The sequence below is a fragment of the Homarus americanus genome, unplaced genomic scaffold (genome assembly GCF_018991925.1).
Source record: "Homarus americanus isolate GMGI-L3 unplaced genomic scaffold, GMGI_Hamer_2.0 scaffold11022, whole genome shotgun sequence".
Lineage (NCBI taxonomy): Eukaryota > Metazoa > Arthropoda > Malacostraca > Decapoda > Nephropidae > Homarus > Homarus americanus.
Window position 1 is genome coordinate 11,860,731 of NW_024737068.1, and position 25,052 is coordinate 11,885,782.

General features: G+C 38.9%; 1 protein-coding gene across 1 annotated transcript; it reads right to left on the bottom strand.

Moving 5' to 3' along the window:
- Positions 1–255: 255 nt before the first annotated feature.
- Positions 256–20,204, bottom strand: LOC121872961 (E3 ubiquitin-protein ligase ZNF598-like). Its single transcript, XM_042376107.1, is given in 7 exon segments — positions 256–653; positions 2,565–4,320; positions 5,422–5,596; positions 6,780–6,892; positions 10,463–10,674; positions 17,548–17,790; positions 19,826–20,204. Coding segments are annotated over 7 exon segments (2,886 nt in total). The 5' UTR covers positions 20,027–20,204; the 3' UTR covers positions 256–467.
- Between the last annotated feature and the right edge of the window lie 4,848 nt (positions 20,205–25,052).

Sequence of the window (25,052 nt, forward strand, 5' to 3'; positions counted from 1 at the left end):
AGACAATATTATATAGCAGTCCCTAGGATTTTTAGCAACTAAATACTTAAACTTAACTGAAATGTATCTAGTATTTTTTACTGTTTACATTATCAACAAAACCCAAGTCTTTGACCAAAAAAATTGTGAGAAGTCCAATTACAAATGAAAAAAGTCCAAAAATCCAAATAATAAAACCTTGCACACTGAATGAAAGACTCAATTTCTTTAGTTTCTGACGTCTCAGAAGGAAATGTATATTTATTAATTAAATTCTTTTTAACTTAAACCCCTGTATTTAAAATGTCATCATGGAAGTGCACTACACAGGGCTCAGCCCCATTTATGTATTTCACAGATTTACATATTTACAAGAAAAAAAAAAGTAGTGTATTGACTGTTTTTCTCATATCACAAAACACTGTGATTCTCAAAAGGTGACTCTTCCAGTGGCTGCTTCCTGGTTACCCTGCTTAAGATTTTTTTTTTCACTTCTTGAGCAAGTGTGAGGACACTTGAGCTAAAGAAGGAAACTCTACAGTTGCTTGGTCATGTGTTTCCATGTGTTGGCTGAAGTCATCCTGGTTTAGAACCTGCTGGCATACCACACACACAGCAAACAATGTGGTGCATCCACGGCCGCCATCAAGTTTTCTGTAGGCTGCTAGTACCTCCTGCATACAGATAATGTCAATATGAGAAATTATTTTGTGTTAAATTAATTAAAAATACATATACAGGTAACTGTTTTATGTCTTTCTTAGATTGGGTAACATCCTTTAACCCTTTCACTTCAAGGGGACAAAATGGTCCTAAACCATTATTTTACCTGCATCATAAATTATGCTAAGCTTACAATGCTTAATTTCTATGTATATTACCATATTATGCTTAGTGTTCAGGATTATTTCGGTAAAAAAATGACGGTTCTAACTACAGCCACTCCTCGACTTACGACAAGGGTTAGGGACCCAAATCCAGGTCGTAAGTTGAATTGGTCGTAAGTAATACATAGAAAATCTAAAATGGGTGTCTCCTTTTCTTCTCAGCACCACAAGACTCTCACATTTAAGCATGCCAGCCATTTTAAAGGGAATTACAAACGAAAATTTTGTCAGTACACAGCACAATCACTAACGTCGGGACTCAAAAATACGTAATTTTAAAAAAATTTGGTACGACTGGGGCGGTCGTATGTCCGGGTGGTCGTAAGTCGAGGAGTAGCCGTAATTAGAACTGATTTTATTGACTCCAGTAACAACATTTCTTATATTTAAAAAATAATAAAAAATTGAACCCTAATCTTTATACAGTATTGCCAAAATATTTTGTTTAAGGACCTATTGGAACAGTCTTGGAGAGCAAATGTTCTGAACAAAATTTTATACACCTTTTTGCTAGGGTATTGGGTGGAGTGAGTGAGGGAGGAAGGGACAGAGTGCGGTTGTTTCTCCCCCAAGGTACACCTCACTCCCTCCCACCCATTGTGTGCCCTTGACTCGCTGCCTCTCACTCATTCTACTATGACTGTCATTCATGATACAATACAGTATTGTTCATTTGTTATTCATTAATTAGTAAAGATAGGGTACTGTAATAATGTGTTTATTAATACCTGTACCCTTCATATACAATACCTGTACTGTATAAACCTATTAGGTAAAAAATAATGCTATCAGGAATGCTTCTCCCTATATGCAATGGTACCAAATTCATTTCTCAAACACAAATAGAGTACCTCAAAAATACCTTAGGTTTCGTCTTTATTCAAGACATCTTCAGGTCATGAGACCCCCACCCTGACAATGGGTGACCTGACATTGCATCATAAGGTCAGTAATATGAGACCGCTAATCCCCCAACCCCACCTGCACTTAACATTGATCAGGTCAGTAACATTAGACCCACTAATCCTCTACCACACCTCCATCACAACATCTCCATATGTTTTTTCATAAAAGAATTGAGTCCCCCATCATTATTAACATGTTTTGGGGACTGAAGTGAGCAGTGTAAATTTGAAAATGTCTGGCAAGCATTTTGCTCGATTCATTGATGTCTCTACTCCATCTTAAGAGTCACTTTAGCCTTGAAGGGGTTCTGTGAGGACAACCAGACTTGTTCTTAATGATGTGGTGAGTGTTGTTTAGTGATACATGTGGGTGTCTGACTGGCCAGGAACCTATCCCATTGAACCCCTTGTTATAATAATCCTGATTTATGATATTTCAACCTGCAATGGGGTTTTCAGGAACCTAACCCCATCGTAAATCGTAAATAGCGGGATATCTGTATTAGCATAAACTTGAATTATTAGCTGAAAATTGAAGGTCAACTAATGCACCAGAAGGACTAGTATGCCAGTACAGTATACAGGAAATACTGTATACCTGCACACTAAATATTGGTATGTTAAAGTCCCTACACACCAAAATCAAGGAACTGTTTCAGACCTTCTCAGGTCCCAAATTTCCTAGATAAGAGATCCCCCCCCCCCCACACACACACACACACACACATGTATTATATATAAACTACACAACAACTTTTATCAATAACAGCGAGATCAAGTAAACAAAACATACCTGTTGCTTTTTAATATCAGGCAGCAGCACCAGTAGTTCTGGAAGTATTTTGTGGAAGGTGTCCTTACCCATAACTTCCCGACACTGTTCATAATATAAGTGACCCGAAAATTCTCCTGTCCTTAGTTGACTTGCTAAATGTTTAAATTGTGTGAACTTATTCTCATCCCCTTGGCACTCGTCATGAATTGTCTTGATTAATGTTTTGTTCCTGAGCTCAAACTCTGGTGGGAGGTGGAAGGAATGAGTTGCAGTGGGGTGTGCTGTGAAGGTAGTAGAAGAGACAGCAGCCTCAGAAGTTGGAGAGATGGGAAATTTCTCCCCAGAGCTACTAGTGAAGGTCATATCAGTGGCACTAAATCCAGGAGGTACCTTTGGTTTACCAGCAAATCCCGGGGGAGGTGACTTCTTGGCTGGGGAAGACCATGTAGAAGTGGCCAATAGAGAGGGAGCAGCTGAAATCCCAAGTGTAGGGAAGGCCTCCTCACTGTCCATCACTGGTGGCGGAGATTTTAAAGTTCCAATTTTTAGCTCAGATTTTTTTCTTTCACTCACCAAATCAGTTGTAATCATTTGGAGATTTGAACTTGCAACAGGAACTACCGACTGATAGTCTCCTAATCTCTTCATTGACAAATCAGTTTCAGGGCCCTCTTCATCACTGTTGTCAAATATGTTGTGCAAGCCAAGTGGTTTCTTTTTTGGTCCAGATTTTGCCTTTGAAGTATAATTCGTCAGGCCTGGAGCTGCATTTCCATTACCACCGATGCTGTCTGATGAACCCGTCTTGCTGGATCCTTTTTTCTTTTTCTTACCTTTTGATCCACTCGAATTCTCACTTACTTCAGTAGGCTTGGGAACATGGTCTATGGTGTGTGTCCAAGCATTACTAACAGGAATGGTAAGACTCGAGCGGCCATGATAATTCCGCATGTGTGACTGACTTTCAACATTTGGGTTCAAGGATGGAAAATCATTAGCATGAAACTTCTTCCCAGGCTTAGATGGTGTTAAGGATGGAGCACCCATAGATGGTCCCAATGATGGAAAGTCATTCATTACAGTCTTGGACACCTTACTTGGCACACTGATTGGAGGCGGTGTCATTGCGCTCCCCCAACCAGTTGACCCTAAGCCAACATTTGTTGTTTTAGAAGGAACTGCTAAAGCTGGAAAATCTTCCTCTGGAGTATTTGATTTAGGTTTCCCATTGGCTGTACTCTGGAGAGTTATGTTACTGCTATGTGAAATTACTCCAATCTGTGGCCCTGTTGTTCTATTAGTTTCTCCTTCAGTGGATGGTGTTTTCGTTCCATTGGTTGCAGCAGGTACTGTGCGATTGTATTGTATTGATACATTGCTACTCCTAGAACTGGTACCCTGAGCATCTCGAGGAGCTTTCTTGGTGTTAACTTTAAGGTGTACGGAGGTGGTCGGTGATGTTGGAGACTGGGTTGTAGCCTGGGCTGTACTTACTGTAACACTTGTTGAGCCAAGGGATGGAAATTCGTCTTCTAATAAATTTGTTCCACCTCTCGCTCTTATAGTAAATCTATTTTGTGCTGCCAAGTGTGTAGCCATTGATTTACTCGCACTGCCTCCCCCAGCCTCTGCTCCAGAACCAGGGCCACTATTATTTAATGATGGAAAATCTTGCACACAATTTATATCAATGGAATGTTGTGTGACTGGTGGTGGTCTAATGTCCACCTCATCCACTGTTCTCTGGTCTTCATAGTCTCTCTCTCGATCTCTCCTGAAAATTTAAAATAGTTAAAGTTAATTACAGTAATATGAAAATAACAATATTCCCTCACTAATCAAGTTTTGAATATCCACAATATCCAATGTTAAGTATCCACAGATTTCCATAGAGACTGTAAGATTTCTAGCTCAGCATAGGTATGTTTGCTGGACCTGATCTACCAAGTGATTTGTAATATTTGCTTCATTGTGTGATGTTCCTCAAATCAACAATTTATCATCATATACCATGGCCAGATCCTCTTCCTTCTCTACCCTATTTAAATCAATTTATTTCCATCATTCATATTACAGCATACAATACAGTACTGTACATGGCATTCTATTGTCTTGGTAATAGTCATCACTAAACACCCTCAGGGTTGGGGAGTCGGCCACACACCTCGTGGTGTGGGTGCTGAGCTCACTCAATGCCTATCAGTCAAAAGGGTTTATATTGATAGAATACATTCTAGAGAAACACCATGTGTGTGTGTGTGTGTGTGTGTGTGTGTGTGTGTGTGTGTGTGTGTGTGTGTGTGTGTGTGTGGTATATAAACCAGGAAAATAATCACTGAAGCTGAAAATATTTCATGTTATGTATAGTGGCATGTAAGTTGGGTAATGCCATGTTGTCTCAGAGCCGAGGGCACTTGAATTCTGCGGATTCTGACCAAACACTCACCAACCCACTGTGACCCAAGCCAAGCCGCATTAGCAGTGCTTTGTTTATAACCATACCCAGCGGACACCACTGTGCCTTTATAGTGATCTCAGTGCTTGTGTGATGTCTTTTCTCTTTGATAGTACAGTACAGTATATCAAAACACTGCAGAGAGCCCGAAGGGTAATGGTGCTAAAAGGAAACAATTCCATACCTATAGGAAAGATATTTAAATTCTTCAAAAATGTAAAAGCAATGCATCAGCATAGAGGCTAAGTAAGGAGAATATACAGTGCAGTAATTAGTTCACCTGCAATTTGAACACAGATACACTCATCCCTAAAAAATAGCGTATTTAGGATTCGGAAAAGTAAAATTATGGATGAGCAAGAGGAGAATCTTAGGGTATATACACTTATCACTAAAAGCAAATAAAGCTCTAAACAATACCTTCCTCCTCTGCCCCCTCTGCCTCCTCTTCCTCCTCTGCCTCCTCTACCCACTCTGTCATCCTGACGATGGTTGTCTTGTTGACGGTGGTTGACCGTGAATTCTATATCTACTGTACGAGCCTGTCGAGCAGCTTGTTTACTCATGTTCTGGCTATGGGTCTGTGTACAATGGGCTGTAAAAAAAAATAATCATTATTTACTGTACAGTATATATATATTCTGTACTCATATTTTTTTACATATACCCACACCAGCTACAGCATTAAGAGTGTGGGCACGTACAGTATTATAAGAATATATATAGTAAAAAATAATCCATTAATCAACTTGAAAATGGCTTTACCAAAAATGTCTAATAGCAGCTCTCCATGCTGTGTGGTCTCTTGCAGCTTCTGTTATGTCATGTTCTTAACTCTAATGTCATTTCTTACAACCTCACATCATGTCATTCTTGGCCTCCCCTGGCTCTCCTCCCCTCCATATTCAGATTATTGCACCTCTTGACCCAATTGGTCTCTTTCATTCCTTCCATTATTCTCAATATCCAGCTGCTTCCTTAGTGCAGGAGGGTGGCAGCTTGTGGTTTTTAAATACCTACATAGTCTGCTTTTTGTTCTCTCTTATTGTGAAGTTTAATTTAATTTGTAAATGTACTGAAATAGTAGTGATTATGGATAAATGTAAAAAAATAAATAATATGCTATAAAATAAATATTATTATAATGTTCTCATATAATTTATTAAATTATATCTTTCGTGGTTCTTATAGGTAAACGTTCGTTATAGGAATATTCGTAGTAGGATCCGTTCGTTATAGCATACCCCACTGTACATCTTCAATGCATTTTTTTATTATACACCATTGCAATTGAGGAAAAGGAAAGATGCTGGTATGATTAATATGAGCATTAAGTGTATCATCTTGCAATAAATTCTGGGATGTCTAAGCATATTCTAAAGTGAATTATTTTAATTTATGTGTTTAGAATATAAAGCATGGAAATTTTTGTACAGTACAGTATTTATTTCTGATATGTAGAGTAAACTGTCTACAGTATTTCTAAAGCAAGCAAAGAATTTGATTTCCAATTTGTAAACAAACGAATATTTTTGCAACCTGCATGCTACAGCATTGTACTGGTACAGTATTTTGATATACAGTATACTAGGGAACAATATAACAAGCTTCCTCTGTAACTCATAAATTAATACAGTGAAGTATTACAGTACAAGGAAACTGCTAAATAACCACTTTAACTCATAAATTAATACAGTGAAGTATTACAGTACAAGGAAACTGCTAAATAACCACTTTACACTGAGCTCTACATTGCATAAAACAAATTTTCCACTCACCTTGTAAGTCTAGCTTAGTACGAAATACAGAAGTAAATCGTTCTTCTTGGCAGTCTCCCTCTTCACACAGGTAATGATCCTTGCGGAAATGTCTTCGTAATGCATTATAATCACTTAAAAGTAAAAGAAAATACAAAGAATTAAAAGATTTCACCAACAGTTCCTTTAGGAGTCACTCAATGTTAAAGAAAAGGTTATGTAAAACACGTTCCCACTAAGTTCCAACTATACAAATATAAAATTATACCACCTCTTTCAAACAGCAGTGTCTGATGGGACAAATGGAAAGGGAAGCAGAAAGTTTTTTATGTCTGTGGCCCATGGCATAGGCTAGGTATAAAATTCCTCAAATCAACATGTACAGGATACGCTCCTGTAAATTGGAGCGCATATAGTATGGAAATGTGTTCCTGATGACAATACTTTTTTTTACCTATGAGATATATACGATATTGTATGTCAAGAGTACAGGTATTAATACTTTTGGGGTTTTCATACGCAAATTTGCATATGAAGTAAAAAAACTAAAAATAATTTTGTTTACGTATGAACGCTTGATACACAAGACGCACATTTGATACCGTCGGCGTGATCTGGCAGCTATACAGACTGCCCTCCAAGGTCAAGTTACCACACCAGTCTCCCTTTGCGTTTCAATGACGTAGGACACACCTTTGACCCACATTTCCCAGGCATTTTCTCATTGCTTGTGCTGATATCTCGTTCATCACAGTGATTTCATTTACTCATAACAGTGTTGTAAGAGCTTTGAACCATGCCTTGTGTTGCTGGTATGGGTGGAGGGGTGGGAAAACGTTAAAGGTAGAAGGAGATTGCACCACGTGGTGATAGTGTGGTGCCTCCTAATGCCTTCTATTCTCACTTATGTATAGAAATAATCCACTAATCCGGGAAGCTTGGGACCAGACCAGTTCTGGATTAGTGAAAATTCCGAAACATCAAAGCCGAGGTTAAAAAAGGCAAAATAATGCCTAAAATGTACTATTATTACTGTCTAATTTCTTCAGTCTGAACTACTTTTCTAAAATAATTAATATCACTTGCTTATGTTTTGCCACATTACAACCACTTCCACTGCTTGCTGGTCTCTTAGGAGTCATATTTAGGGGTAAATTATAAGTATTTATAGGTAAAATAGTGGCAACAACCACTAGAAGTGAACCATGACACCGCCCCGAATCATCGAAGCTGCCGGACTATCGGGGTCCAAGTACTGTAGTACTTTATTTACAATGGTAATACTACAAATCCCATCTTTTTATCTCAAATAGCAAACTTGCTACAACTAATTATGTACAATTATCTCTCATGTGGTGCAGTCAAGTGTGATGAGGTGAGTAACAGGTCAGACCCCAATGGTCTCACAGGGAGCTCCTACCCAAACCCAAGAGTGTTAATAAACACAGATTATTACAGTAACTAATCTTCACTAATTAATTATTAACAAATAAACAATGTACTGAAACTTTTTTTAATCATGAATGACAAGTCACACTAGAGTGTGTGTGTGTGTGTAATTGGCAGATTGCCAAGATAGACTGTCCCTATAGCTTCATTCCCTACCAGGTCGAGCTGTATTTTTTTTTTCAACTCGTATTTTCAGGTAGATAAGGTATACTTATTTTTACTAATTTTTACTGTTACATGCACAATAATAGTACATATTCCTAATTTTATTTATTTATAGATTTTTTTTGTTACATACACACAATCATTCATACAGAATGTGAAGAAAAAAATCATAAGGTAAAAAATTAAATAAATAAATAAAACATTTCTTATGTCCGGAATTAATTCACAATCGTGGGAGCACAAGGGTAGCGCACTACTGTCTCTCTTGCCATTAGTGTAATGATTACTAAATGGCAATGCAGATTTTTTATTTTAGTTTATTCATTAGTATTATTTTTATTCATTCCTCACATTTACAGAGGAATAAATTAGACCACGGAGGGATAAAGACGCCACAGTATTCTGCGGATACCTGTGCTTGAAATTCAATATACAGAGGTACCTCAGTTAACGAACACAATTCGTTCCAGAGTCGTTCGTTAACCGAAAATTTCATTAACCGAATCTATTATTTCAATGGGATATTGGGTAATTGGTTCCAACTCACAGAAAAAGTATACAAATAAAGTACTGTACTGTATACCAGTAATAGAATTAACAAAACATTAAATATAAACTAAATACAGTACTGTAGTGTACAGTATACTGTATAAATAATAAAAAAAATAGAATAATGTACTGTATTTTAACTTACTTTGAGGTGTGTATGTCGATACCGGCAGCTTTGTTTACATATCAAACAGCTGATTGCAGAGGCAGTCGATGATGATGCCATATTCTTTAGAGAGTGCATTGGTTCTAATGCCTTTTTTGTTTCATAATAATTTCTGCATTGTATATTATCAAAATGTAACTAAATTTCAGAATAACCAATAATTTTAATGTAAAAATGCAAAAATATTCAAGAGACCAACAAAATCGATGCTCACTCCACTGTAAGCAAAGTTAAACTGAGAAGAGTTGTTGGGTGATTCAATCAGTTGATACGCACAAACACAGTTACCTGCCTGTATATATATTATCAATATGTTAACTAAATTAGAATGACCAATAATTTTAATATAAAAAAGCAAAAATATTCAAGAGACCTACTTTCTGATATTTACTCCACTGAAATGAATGTAAACATAGAACCATTACTGTATTGGCGGACTCACCGATCAGCTGATCGCACAACAAAACGTGGTTTGTCGAAGGATTTGGTTAATCAAAGTTTTTGTTAATTGAACTGAAAATCCTTATGGGAGCTAATTTGTTAACCGAAATTTCATTAATCGAACCGTTCTTAACTGAGGGACCACTGTACTGTATCTTGGTGAAATGGTATAGAATAAAAACCGTGAATATCCAGAATCTGCATATGGGAAACCATGAAGGCGAGGGTTTACTTTACGTATTTATTCTGAGCAGCAAACACTACTAGCTTTCTCCTTTTCAAGTAATTTCAAGCCAAGTGTCTCCTTTATAATAGAGATCCAAAGAAGGTGAAGAACAGTGTAGTCTTTTAACTTATTCTACCTTTGGATTCCAGTCAACAATTTGGTCCTGGGACTTGGGGTTTTATCCCTAAGACATCTCTGGCTACATGGAATTGCTTGGTCCTAGAAAGAGGTTCTACAAAAAAAAATTTAAGGACATGAAAGAATTTTGCTTCTGGATTACACCCTTGTTTTACCATAAATGTTAAATCTAAGACAAAAAATTTGCTAAAGACTGATACCCTGCAGAACAAATTCTTGTTCCCTGTCAAGGGTCCACTGTAATTGTATTGAGAAGTTTCAGATAACACAGACCAACAAAGGGCATGGGTGATGACAATAACATTTCCTAAAACTGGACAATGGGTAAAACCAATGGCCGAACATTAAAATAATGAAGTGCTGGGACATATCTCTGAAGCAGCCTCCTGGATTTTGGTCATTATTGTTAGCATTAAGAGTTCAAACATCTTTTTTTCATTAACAAACTATTTTACTCACATTAAGAGGTGATAGATACATATAAAATGCAAACTATGTAATAGAGTATTGACTATACATGACCAGTACATTTTTAAAAAATTAATCAACTTCTCAAGTTACCCAACTTACTCGTAATACTGATGTGAGCCGTCGGCATCACAAAAGTGGCAGAAGAAATGATCTCGCCGCAAGTGGCGAAAGAGGTCGCTATTATCCATGAATCGAGCATCACAAAATTCACAGAGTGGATGACCACGATGACTTTTGTCATCAGTATCACCTTTGCGCCTGCAAAGTGATTAATCAGGTTGAGTGTAGGAACGTGCCTTATGAGTGAATATCTGTAAGGAAAGTATGACATAATTTTAAGACAAATTTACATCATAATTAAGCATGAGGCCCCGAAAGTTTTAGTTAAAGAAGCTTGTTCCTGAAAATCCATTAAGTGATAGAGCTTGTTAGCTTCACCTTGAAACCCATATTGGTATATTGTGTGTGCCTGGAGGCAATCCAGATCACTCAACTTTCATGTGACACCATCACTCATAAAGGACACATTTGAGGTCTCAGTTTACCTTATGATGATGGCAAACACAAACAACTAACTTTTCCAGTGGACAGCTCACACTTAATTTGACACCATTGAAAACCAGGTTCACAGCAATAACCCCTTCACTCCAACCAAATTTCAAGAACATTCCAGGCAGGGTTGGTTGATTTAAATCAACTTGAATTAAATCACTTAATTTGGTACCATATTGATCCTGAATACATTCTCTACATGGTTGCAAAAAAAAAATCCATAACAAAGTATTTCTACACAATATATATAATGGTGGGAACTCAATTATTTTATTATATATATATATATATATATATATATATATATATATATATATATATATATATATATATATATATATATGTATGTATGTATGTATGTATGTATGTATGTATGTATGTATGTATGTAGTATATATATATATATGCACTTACAATTTGATTTTAATTGGGCTTCTATTATTCATGATGACACCCTGGATGTACCGATGGATGTCTGCGGGTAGTTTTAAAGTTGGCTGCATTTTCACGGCTCAAACGGGGAGCCTGCGAGTTTTATGGCAACCACAAGGTGTCTCTCTTGCCCCAGGTGGGTGGGCCATGCGTGCTCACTCTGCCTCAGTCTGGGTTAAACATTTGTCAGTTTCGTGATTGTGCTACTCTGCTCTCTTAACAACTGTGCTCCTCATGCTTGTGATGGCTCCCAAACATCCTTCATCCAGCCGTGGGAAGGTGACCAAACAAGTAAAGAGAGAAAAGAAGGTAATGTATTTCTCCCATATGTATGCCTGGTAATGGGGGCAGCCAGGAGAGTGAGTGACTGCTAGTTAGCGCGTCGTCTGCAGTTATAACTCTCCTCACTCCCTGCCATATTTCACTGGATTTATTGTTATTACTGGTGTTTACTGATAGAATAGTGTTTAATAGTGATTAATCATAGCATTGTAGCTAGGTTAGCTCGTCATTGGAACCACCAGGCTACTGGGCCGAGCTGTGAGGTGTTATGGTTGTTTTTCCAGCACGTATTTTCAGGTAGATACACCGATGCGGCATATAGGACGCGCTTTTTGTTCTCAAAATTTTACCCTCAAAATCACCCCAATCCAATATGGTGGAGGTCAGGATTAGGGTCCAGCTTGGGATCTCGGTATCCCCCTAGTCTAAGAATCCAAACAACTTCAGAATGAATATATATGGTATATTACAATAATATTTTAACAAAGAGAACAATTAAAACAATAATAAATAAACAAGGAATATTCAGTAATGACTACGATAATTCTTGAAACTACCGTTGTCATAGATGATTACAGATTTACCACCAATAACCAGTGTTATATTTTCTGTATAAACGTGCAACTGCCTTATAAAATAAAACAAACCTTCATTGAGGCACGAAATGCTTCAATTACCGGTTAATGCTCAACAAACAACGGAACAACAGTCTACCCACCCGGCAGTATTTTTTTTGGTAGTACCGACCGAGCACTGACAAACCTTGCGAACTGCGCCGAGTACCTGCAGCCAACTTACTTCACCAGTCTGGAACAAACCTCCTCGTAGCATAGTGCTATTATTCCATGGCTGTTCAACCAAAATACCCTAACAGAATGGAGTCAAAGAAAAGGCATAGCTACACTATCAGCTACAAATTACAAGTGATAACATATGCAAAAGAACACGAAAGCAGCTGCTAGACACTTTGGACCGCCTCCGACAGAGGAAATGGTACGGATGTGGAATGCTGTGAAAGCCGAGAAGATTATAAAATCTTTAAAAAAACATGTGGTATTAGCAATGCCCTAGATGGCACCGAAGATGATTTTCTATATAACGATAGCGAAATCTGATTCTGAAATCATTGATGGCCCATAAGGATATTCAATTTGGTTAACGAACAAAACTTTGATTAACGAAATCCTTACAAACAACACGTTTTGTTGTGAGCATCAGCTGATCAGCTGATGGGCTAGTCTGCCAATTCAGTAATCTGTTCTATGTTTACATTCATTTCCAGTGGAGTAAATATCAAGAAAGTGTTTTTAATATTTTTTGCATTTTTATATTAAAATCATTATTCATTTTAAAATTTAGTTAACATATTGATAATATATGGAGTACAAGGAACTATTTTGGCCCATCAGCCGCTTGACTCGCCACCAGCGCAGTGTGGTTTTGGACAGGAGTGAACATCTATTTTGTTGGTGTCTTGAATATTTTTATTTACATTGAAATTATTGGTCATTCTGAAATTTGTTAACAAATTGATAATAAATTGATTTAAATAAAATAATCTTGAATTACACCTAGTAAACTTAAAATTTTATTGGTGAAATGACTGCATCAAGCATGTCCCCTGAAAAGTGATTTCTCCTCCATCCGCACTTCCTTCTCTTCTCCCTTCTCTTCCACCCCAACTTCTAATTCCCATCATCATCATCGACCAGAAACCTTCTGCATACACACCTCAAAGTAAATGTACTTACTGCATTTTTTTTTACTTTGTATGTACTTTTCTGTGAGCTGGAACCAATTACCGAATATCCCATTGAAACAATGGATTCAAGATGAACGACTCTGTGAAATGAATTGTGTTCGTTAACTGAGGGACCACTTTATATACTATTTCCTATAAAAATATCATTGAATTTCTGCATATGTAATGTATTTCATGGGACAAAGGAAGGCCCAGGAACATAACTCCCGTATTTTATATATTTCTTATGGGGAAAATTTATCCTCTTAACGTTATTTCGTATAACGTCGTGTTTTCAGGAACATAACCTTGATGTTAAGCGAGGACTTACTGTACAGTACATTTCTTTGCAAACGAGTTAGCTGGCTGAGTGAGGGAGAGGAAGACGGTCACAGAGTGTGTGGGGGGGTTGCTAGGGAATCGGCTTCCCAGCTGATCTTTGTTACCATGGTGATACAGGGAATGTATGCAAATGGCCAATGTGTTAAAATTTCATTTGGCTTTTACTTACTGATACAGCAATACAGTATTTTTTGTTGGTATTACTGTTTGTTTATTCCTCACATTTCCTGGTACTGTATATGTTATTTTAAGAAAACTATGGCTACAGGATGAAAATACACACAAAAGCTTTTTCCTAAATACTCCCTGCCATAAAATACAGTAATGTATTTTTGGTGCTTTTATATTATTTATTGTTTTTTAACATTTAGTACATTTGCTGTAGACTGAAGTAGCATTCATATTTTTTGCATTATTATTGAAAAATTAAACAATAACCCTGGCCCCTAGAAAAGTTTGGTATCTGTAAGGGTGGTGAGAAGGTAAGACTAAGGCCTTATCAGTTAACTAAAAGTAAGTGTACAGTACTTCATGTACACTCGGTAAAAAAAACTACCGTTACAATTCCTGCACAAAATAAACTGACACTACAAACGAAGTGTTTAAAAAAAGGCCCCTGAAGCATTCCTCGCATTGGTAGCCCCGCAAGTGTATGGGATCGGCCACACGTGCTCGAAACAAGTGATCGGCACTCTGAAACGAAACCCAATACAGCTCCTCTCCGACTTACGACAGGGTTGGGGACCCAAATCCAGGTCGTAAGTCGAAAATGCTTAAGTAATACATAGAAAATCTAAAATGGGTCTCTTTCTTTTCAGCACCACAAAACTCTCACTTTTAAGCTTGCCAGTAGGTCGTAAGTCAGGAAGAGCTGTACAAGACTTTCCGGAATTATCGACAGTATGGTAAAACGTCGTTGGGCCGGGTTCCATTATGACGACATGCGAAACTGTGAAGCTATTCAGATGTTTCGGAAAAGCATGGTATAATTTCCAATACGAATAAAGAAAGACAATGTGGCATTAGACCAAAGTGAAGTAGCAATAAAAATTCAGATTCGAAATAAGGTTGCAAAATAATTTTATTCCTTTACTGTATCCACTAATTCTGCCAAACATATAATACATTCTTATATGGCAACTAGTCCACTTCCATGGTTACTGTAGTCCACAGTGTGTGTGGAACACTTAATATAACATACAATTTAACTTATCTAGTTATACGAACATTCTCCAGTCATACTGTAACAAAGTAATTCAATATTGTCAATGAAATAGCTAATTCCAGCCTACCAAATTAAGTACAAAATGTCTCGCATTCAGGCCTACCAACCCACGCGAGACAACGGGAACGTTCAGTTGGAAAATCATCGGACCCCACCTGTACAGTAGTTTTTTACCGAGTACATTACTTTTAAAAATTAATTTTGATTAAAAAACGTGTATTTCTTTCATAAAATTGGATACATTGGTGCTGTACTTCTTTTGTCTATAAAATGGCAGTCTTTTCAAAAAAAATTGCTCTAAGATGGACAATCTCTTATCCCAGACACCCCTTACCCCCAATGAGTCTGCCTGAGCAAGATATTGAAAGTGGGTAACATTAGAGAGGGTAGTACCATTAAGCTAGATGGATGGAGGTGGTGTGGCTGAATTAAGGGAAGGTTGAAAGAGAATCTGAGTCTTACGTAAATTCACCTCAAGGCCGAGGTGTGCATACACATCTGTGTTGGTGTTCAGGATCTCCTGTAGGTCGCGTTCAGTGTGAGCAACAAGGGTGAGGTCGTCTGCATATTGAAGCTCAGTAATGGAAGCTGCCGACACCTTTGTTCCTGCCTGGAGTCATCTTATGTTGAAAAGACCCTTCATCCAGCAAAATTGGCACTGGCACAAGTAAGGAAGGCAGCCATGAAAATGAAAAAGAGAGTTGGTGCAAGTACACACCCTTGTTTATCCCCCATTTGGATGGGGAAGAAATCAGACTGGGTGGCATTGTACAGGACACTGCTGTTCATGCCATCTTGGAGTTGCTTCACAATGGCAATGAATTTTGGTGGGCATCCAAAACAGCTGAGGGTCCACCAGAGAGCTTCCCTGTCGACTGAGTCGAAGGCCATGGTTAGGTCAATGAAAGCCATGTACAGGTCACGACGCTGTTCTCTACACTTTTCCTGTATCTGACGGGCAGCAAAGATCATGTCAGTGGTGCCATGTGATGGTCTAAAGCCACAATGAGATTCTGGGAGGAAGTTTTCCGTCTCTGTTTAGGAGGACTCGGGCGATAATCTTGCCAGCTATGGACAGCAGCGGAATCCCATGGTAGTTGCCACAGTCTGACCAGTCTCCCTTGTACTTATAAGAATTCAGGGGATTTCCTCCTTTTCCCATATATTCTCCAGGAGAGAGTGAAGATGGCTGGTAAGCAGAGGTCCTCCTGTTTTATACACCTCAGCTGGGATTCCATCAGGCCGCTGAGGGACCTGCTGGGTAATCAGGACATCCACATCAGTGTTTCGGTTTTACAGTGAATGGTAGTGCTCTTTCCAGTGTTGAAGGATGCCTTCATTGTCTTTAATTAGGGAGTTACCGTCAGATGAGCGGAGGGGGGCTGCGCCACGAGTGATTGGCCCATAAAAATTTTTGTTTCACATGCTTTATTTTTAAACCAACCATTCTTTAGAATGTGAAGTTCTCTCTGGGCTGCCGCTTTCTTCTTGCATCAGCTTTGGTCCGAGACTGAGGGTTGTTCTGCCAGTCAGTTAAGGTAACGCGTTTATCATCGACGAGTACATTGATTGCCGGTCATTTTCATCAAACCAGTCCTGGTGTATTCTTTCAATCTGGCCGAGGGTCTCTCTGCAGGTTTTTGTCATGACAGTATTGAGAATATCCCATTCGACACTGGGATATAGGATGTTTGTTGTTGGGTTGTTTGTCAGCCCACGTTTGAGCTGCTCTCTGAAAGCACGTGCGAACGCTGGATCCTCCAGACGCTTAGTGTTAAACCTCTTCTAGAGGCTTGCTGCCTTCACCGTTTTGGGGCAACTTGATCTGCATGTGGTTCCAGCAGGAACCATCTCAGCAAATTGGAAAATAACAGATGCAGCTGAACAATGGGAATACTTTATCATCATATTACGAGAAGCTGAGTAAACTGGTGAACATTTACAACTGGATAGAGAGATCAAACTCCTTGAACAAATCTTCATTTATATACTGTTGATTCCACATAATCACCAGTATTCACATTTGTCCTGGCCTTGAGTGTGGGACAGAGGTTAGCATACTGGATTCTAATTTGTATATAAGTATTATCATCTTGATATTAGACACAGTATCTGTACATGGGATCTGCAAGTGAATAGTGCATGAGGTAGATATGAGTTGTATCATTGAATCAGATTTGTTTTGTGTATGTGTAGACACACACAAAACACATACAAATAAATAATAATGGGAAAATCCTCTCAATTATTTAATCAGAAACAAGACAACAAAATTTAGAAAAAATGTGAGTCTACCTTCAATTCAACTCCATGCTTTGTTATTAAAGTTTACTTTAATAACAAAGCACGGAGTTGACGTGAGGGTAGGCTCTCACAGCATTTTCTATTTTTTTTTATCTTGTTTCTGATTCTTTGTGAGAGGATTTTCCCATTATTATTTATTTGTATGTGTTTTGTGTATCTGTGTGTGTGTGTGCATATATACTGTATAATACAGGTAAAAGAAATAATTGTCCTAAGGGCAAACACATAATGGAATATACATTTCTTTGCACACGAGTAAAAATAAATTATTCAAGAACTAATATGCATACAGGACAGTACTCATACCTTTAGGTGTTCTACACAAAGTTCACAGTAGAAGCGTTCATGAGATTTTCTCATGTGGTCTTTAAGCTGAGTGAAGTTTTGGAAAGTAGAATAGTCCTCACATACACGGCAAGTGTGTTCCAGCAGCAAATCGTAAGCCCTCATCACTGCTTCGTTTTCAAAGAAAATAGCATAGCGACGTTCAAAGTGCATATTTCTTGTCTTGACGTTGGCAAAGGATGTCACTGTGTAGGTGAACACTACCTGTTGGGTTACAAACACATTAGCTTTGAGGGTCACCCTATACAAAAAAAATAAAAAACTCTCTCTCTCTCTCTCTCTCTCTCTAACCATACATGGCATAAGAACTCTGTTGTGCAATATACAGTACACAAAATCAATTTAAGACATCAATAAACATAAAACTCAATATACTCACTGTAAAGACTAAACTGTGTGATATCTGTAAAGCTAGAAATATGAAAAAAGCAAAATCCATACATGTCAAGAACTTGATGAATGTGAACTAGAGTAGTACAGTATATAGACCAAAGAAAACTTACTTTATAAAACCAAAATGTTTAAGGAAGTTTCATTAACATACACAGTAGTACAGTATACTGTATGTGGTTACTGTTTCATACTTTGTGCTTTTCCCATTTCTCATATAAGAACACAAGAACATAAGAAAATATGGAGTCTGCAATAGGCCGGTTGGCCTGTGCATGGCAGCTCCTGTCGAGAGTTATTACCACTCTCTATCATCCATGAATCTATCTAGCCTCCTTTTGAAACTTTCCAGAGTTCCCGCACTTACTACAAAGTTGCTAAGCTTGTTCCACTCGTCCACCACCCTATTTGTGAACCACCCACCTCCACTTTTACTGAAGATCATATGAAACAACCAAACCTAACAAACTTAGAATACTCTTTAAGCAAGTTAGGTAATGTTCTTAGAATGTTCGAACAAAACAAAAATGACTCATGACAGTTCTATGAAATTTAATAAAAAATTTGACATGCCATTTGCTATTCACATTTCATTTTCTTCACACCAGATTCTTACTATTTCAGTACAGTATTGTACTGTACCAGGTATACAGTAATATTGTACAGGTACAGTACTATATTCTGGGACAGGGGTGTGGGTTAACCAGCAACTTTAGAATTTTTTTCAATAGAATACTATAATATCTTTCTTACCTCAAGAATAAGCTATACCAAACTAGGTGGAAGATTTGCCATTTTTTTATTCATTTTTTCCCTAAGTTTTTTTATAATTTTTTTTCGAGACGTTTTTCAACAAAATTAATCGCTAAACGAATAAAAAATACACCAAAACACACTCGAAAACCTAACCTAACCGACTCTCACCATATGATGGAATCACCTATTTCTTACCTTAGTTGGCCTGGAGACCAGGTTCTTGTTCGTCGTTGGATTCTGAAATTCTTACACAACGCCACATGTTGGTCTTTGCGATATTCACATTGTCTTGCTCTTAGTACACTTTACTGAGGTTGGAAGAACACCATGCGATAGAAAAAATGCTATAGTGTCTTCGTTTTTTTCCCCCAAAACTCGCAATCAGCTCCATATAATTCAAGTGACACCCATCGCAGACTTCCATGGTCGGAACTGACCTTGAATTTCGAAATATGAGACCCAAAATAAAAATATATTTTGATTGGTCTAAATATACCGCGAATTAAACCCAAAATAATTTTAATTGGTTGAAAAAAAAAAGGCTTTTGATTGGTCGCGTGACGTATACGGGAAGGCATGCGCGTGATGATTTATGAAGGAGACACGCAGAAACACGCAGTGTGAAAGGTGAAGTGCATGATAAATGGCGCATATTATATCATTATGTCTAATTCAAATGTAAGTCTATATTTTCAGCCACCGGCTGCAACTCTTAATAAACCGTTTATTATTATTATTATTATCATTATTATTATTATTATAGAAAAAATCGAGAAAATTTTGGATTTCCTATCTCTGTTAATATACATTTCCGGCGATAATATAATAGATGAAAATTATATTATAATTAGACGTCTTATTAGAATATGATAATAGATTAGCGGTAGTAAGTAGGAGTTTTTAAACGCAATAATACCCAAAGATTGAATTGATATCCTAAAACATTCACATGACAGATGGTATTTGAACAAGTCCAGAATAAGAGCAGGAGGTCTAGTTCTTTGACAATGACAGGTCATAAAATACCAGACTTTGGCCAGCCACACCAACCTTGTACTGAGATTATGCACCTTATGTAGTGCTGCCACCTTACCTTGGAAATGTCTTTCCTGCAAATAGGGCATTCATTCCTGGCACACAGGACCCTCATCCTTGTAGAACACTCGTAGCACACGGGATGGTCACACTCTCCGATGCTGTAGATCTCCACCCGCCTAAAGCACACCACACACACCTCTTCCTGGTCCTGCTCAGGACACTCAACCACCCGGGGCGCCACTACAGCTTGAGACATGGTTTATTTCTCTCCAGTAATGTCACTAAACTGCACTGCTGGTTCACTCTCTCTTGCCTAGGCTACTGTTACTTTTGAATAAATGAGTTGAACTGTTGGCACTCCGGCCGGGGGAACAAAGCCAGGATAGATGGCGCTGAGGGGACCACACAACACCATCTGATCCCATTCTCTTCTTTCTTGTTTGTGCCTTGTAGTAAGACAGCTGAAAAGATATTATAAATAAATATACTTTTTTCAGAGGAAGGAGGGAGTGGGAGCAAACATGACGATCTACTAGTTTTATCCATACTCTATGAAGAAGTAAAAAAAAACCTTGGGCTTTCTGCTCGTGGTAGTTTTCTAACTTCAATTATTTTCAAGATATTAAATTGTTTGGTTGTTAATACTAGTTTAGTATGGATTGGAAAAAATATTGAACTTCTACGAAATCATGTAATAAATCATGTAGTAAAGAAATTCCCGCAAGTTACAAACATTTTATCCAATATTCAGCTCAAATATAGCGAATATATGAAAATCACAAAGAACCAAAAAGTTGAGCAGGATAGAAGAGCAAATAGGCATTGAATCAGTTTTTTTGTTAATGGGCATAACCACTGCTAATCAAAGCAATCAAATGAGAACGTCGTAGCATATATAATTTTTAAAAAAATCCAGTCTACAACTCTGTAACTTGCAATAGGTGCAAAATCCCTTCCCATAAAGCATCAGATACCCTATATTGTTTGTACCTTAACTCTTGGAGGGTTCTTCAGGAAATATGATGACAATAATTACACCACGTTGAACTATGTGTAAACAGACATCGGCATCAGTTTCTACTTTATAAATTATAACAGGCTTTTAGGAACCCGAATGTAATAGTTAAATATAGGCTAAATACAATTATATAATTTTTTTAAATCCTGTTGCATAATCATTTATTATAAAAGAGGACATGTAAACATTATTAAATGCAGTTATAATTAAGTCACAATTATGTACATTCCTGATACTTGTATTACGTTGGACAGTAATACACGTGTAGCGTACTGGAGCTCAGTTGGAAGTTGTAGGGGAGAGTAGCCACTACACACGTGTATGTAATTACATTGAAGGCCTTATATCAATTACTCTCCAGCGAAATCCTAATATTTTTAATACTGTTTCTCAAGGCTAGATTAAGCTTTTGTCCAAGGGAGTTTTATGTCTGAAGGGATTTTGTCCTATGGGGATTTCGGCCAAAGGGGATTTTATCCTAAAAAGATTATGTCCAAAGGGAATTTTGTTCTATACTCGGCAGCCTTTAGGGAGAGTTAACAATGTGTATAAGTAAAAACAAAACAAAACAATGTCAGTGCAAACTTTTTCGGAGTGAGGGTTGTGAACTCTTGGAACCTGCTTGTGACGGCACAGAGTGCGAGCGCATTCACTTGACCAACACTGACGCAAGTACTTTTTACTTTTATCCTCTTCGCCACTGATCGGCTCGTTAGCCGCTTGTGCGATCGGTCCCGTCTTTGTTACGCACTGTTGGCAAGTACTGGGCATGCACTGGCTCCTGAATGTATCTGAATCTGCCCCAGTGTTGGTCAAAGTATTGTGGGGTACGGGTTATTTGGTTCACACTCAGGATGGGATGGAGAAAGGAAACTCACAATGTGCTCTCTGTATACATGTTGTATTGAATGTACAATGCAGCTTGGTGCTGAGAAGCGGCAGCGTGGTTACAAGCGTGAGGTAGAGAGAGCTGGTTGGTGAGGGTGCTCAGAGGGGGACCAGCTTGTGGGTCGCCATGCTCGCCGGCGGGAGCGAGGGCCGCCAGGCAGGAGCGGAGGAGGTGGTGTTGCTTGCTGGTTGGTGTAGGTAGAAAGAGAGCTAGGTCACCACGAGGTCAGGTCTTATATAGCGGAGGTAGGCTAGAGTGTGTGCCGCCCGGGGCGGCCCTTGAGTTTGCCCCCCCCCCCCCGTGCCCCCACAAAAAATACATATTGCACAGTGACTGGAGGTTGAAGGTCGAGACTAGGTCGGCGATCGTACCCCTAAGTCCACTGCATAGACCTAGTAGCTCGGCGTAGCTGGCTGTACGCTCTCACCATGAACGGTTACGAGTTTGATAACGTGGCGCGGATACGTCCGGATACGCCGACCTGCCCCAAGAAAGTAAACCTCCTAGTTCTCAAGAAGTTCTTGAAAACTAATGAGATCGTGGGGGTCACCAAGGTGGAACGACTGAAGCTCCATGGTGACATCAAGGTCACCTTCGCCGAGAAGGGTATGCCCGTACAGCTCGCGGAGATCCCAGACATCACCGGCATTCCATTTAAAATGATTGCCTACAAGTGGGACAACCTGATGCTGGGAGTAATCTCCCACGCCGAAATTGCCCACGTGGACCAAGCAGAGCTGAGTGAGCTCCTCAAGGGGCAACTCCAAGTTGTGAAGAAGCTGTCCGACACCACTGCCCTCATCGGACACCATACAACCTTACCCAAGGAGGCTCAACTGGCGTGGGTAACTGTGCCAGTCAAGCCCTACTGCAGACCGAAACGCTGTTACAAATGCCAGCACTAGGGACACACTGTCAACAAGTGTGAGGCGCAGGAGGACACCTGCTCCCTGTGCGGCAGCCCCGGACACCGCTACACGGTCTGCCCCAACACAGTAAAAAAAATGCGCTGCCTGTGGCGGCCCACACTCCTCCGCCGATCGGACCTGCCCGAAATGGAAGGAGGAATGCAGGATAGCCAAGGCACGACTCGACAAGAAACTGAGCTACAAAGAGGCCCTCCTCGCTGTACGCTCCCAAGAAAAGAAAAAACCAGCAGAAAAGAAAAAACAAGAAAAGAAAACACAAGAAAAGAAAACTCAAGAAAAGACACCCGCCACACGGAATCAAGAACACCACGAGGCCCGTGGAGCTGAAGCCCACGTGGTCAACCTCACCGTCTCCGACTTCTTCCACACCTATGAGGACTTAAGACACGAGGAAGACGAACAGCAAGACCCAAACACGAACGAATGGACACTCCAAGAGAGCAAGAAGAGGAGGAGAGTTAGAAGAAAATCTACATCAAGCTAAGAAGAATACCAAGACATTTCCTCCACCTGACGCTAGCCTGACTTTGTCCTGTCGCCTCCTGGCCGCGTCCGGGCGAGTTGCTGCTGCCTCCAACTTATACTCCCTCACGCAAGCGGTGTTTAGCCACTGCACCTATTCTCTCCTCCTAAAATTCACTTCAATCCTCCCTTTATTCTTCCCCTGAACCTCCTTCCCCCCTGTCACTAGCATTTCATGTCATGTCATGCTGTACGCTGATTGGCTGGTAGGCGCGCGGCCGGAGCTCAGTTGGAAGTTGTAGGGGAGAGGAGCCACTACAATATACCTGAATTCTGTAATGCAAGGGCTGATTCAGGGGTCCTGGGAGTTAGGACCCCCTTTTCATCAGTAAAATCCAATACTTTTTCTTTAATGCAGTATTGTAGTCAGGCATTTTGGGATAGTAAAAAGTAATTACTATTGACCTCAGAAATCTACTAATATCAAAAGCACATGGCTTCAAAATTCCCATGATATTGGTCAGATTATAAAAAAAAAAAACCGGGAGCGAGGTTTACAGCCCCCTCCCCCTAAAAAACCCAGCTGGGCGGGCTCGCCATGTTCCCTCACTCAAAACTTCTTCGACCCCTTCCCTTTTTTATATTCCTGGACCCGCCCTTGAGTATAATTTACAAAGGGGGCATGTAGATGGACTAGTATAATATATAGTAATTAAACTGTATGGCCTATTAGACAAGATTTATTTATCCTATAAAATAAGTTACAATATTTTTTAATTACTTTTGAACAATATCTTGGGATCATTTAAATTTGTTTCATCAGCTTATTTCACCTATAGATTAAACACCCTAATCCTACCTAGGGATTTATGTTAAGTTAGGTTAGGCTTAGGTCACTTTAGGTTTATGAAAACTGGGATCGAGATGAAATCCACAGCGAAAGTACACCAACAACTTCTTCCTGCACCCAGAGATTTACTGTAGATCTATTGAGCATCACTACCATATGACACTATTCCCACGATGCACCCACTCCTCCCAGCTAGGAAATCGATTAGGCTTAACCCCAATTCCAGTTGACTGTTATATACTGCATAATATTATGGAAGTACACTTCGTGCTTCAAATAATCTTCAATGGTGGCTCTCAACATGTTCCCAGTACAGTAGAAGGACGGGAAGTGCAGTTGTCGTGGTATACATTGTAGATAACGTGTACATTGTATAGTTAATATAGAGCTTACTGATTCCTAGGCTATTTGTGTAATTGGAGCCTTTTACACTGCCATCCGTAGGTGGATTATGGGGTGTACAATAGACGCCGCGAAAGTTAAATGTAATGTTGATATTGTTTGGACGATAATTTTGTGCGTCAGCTTTAGGCAGTCAGGCGCATTTTTATATCAGCAATTACTAAGAATATTCATAGAAAAAAAATGAAAATCTGACTTTAATACCTTCAGCCGAGATAGAGGGAGATAGGAAAGGGTTGAGAGACGGAATGGGCGTGACTCCACCTTACCCTCCCTCCCCCACACCACCAGTATTCACCCTAAAGCGGGAATATAAAGCTAAACAACACTAAATACGATACATGTACAGTACTGTACCAACATTTTGGTTTCCACTTTATCCGAGTCGTGATATGAGCAATGTAAGAGATTCTACAATAAAGTTTTCTGCAATGAAAAACAAGTTATAATTCTTAATTTATTCCATTTCATGCTTTGAGGGATATTTTATAGTTTAGTTTATTACAGTTACTCTCTGCATTGTATGGCACGGTAATATTAATATATTCATATCCTCACTATAATTCATCAGATGCAATACTGAAAAGCGTTAAGTAAAATCAAATTGTATAATCGATGCTTAAGTAAAATCACAGATCTCCGCGTACAATGACGTAAGAATCAAGCCTATTAAGTTCTGTATTATTTCAGGTATGTCTTAATTGCATCGTCATTTGAATAGCTACTTATCAC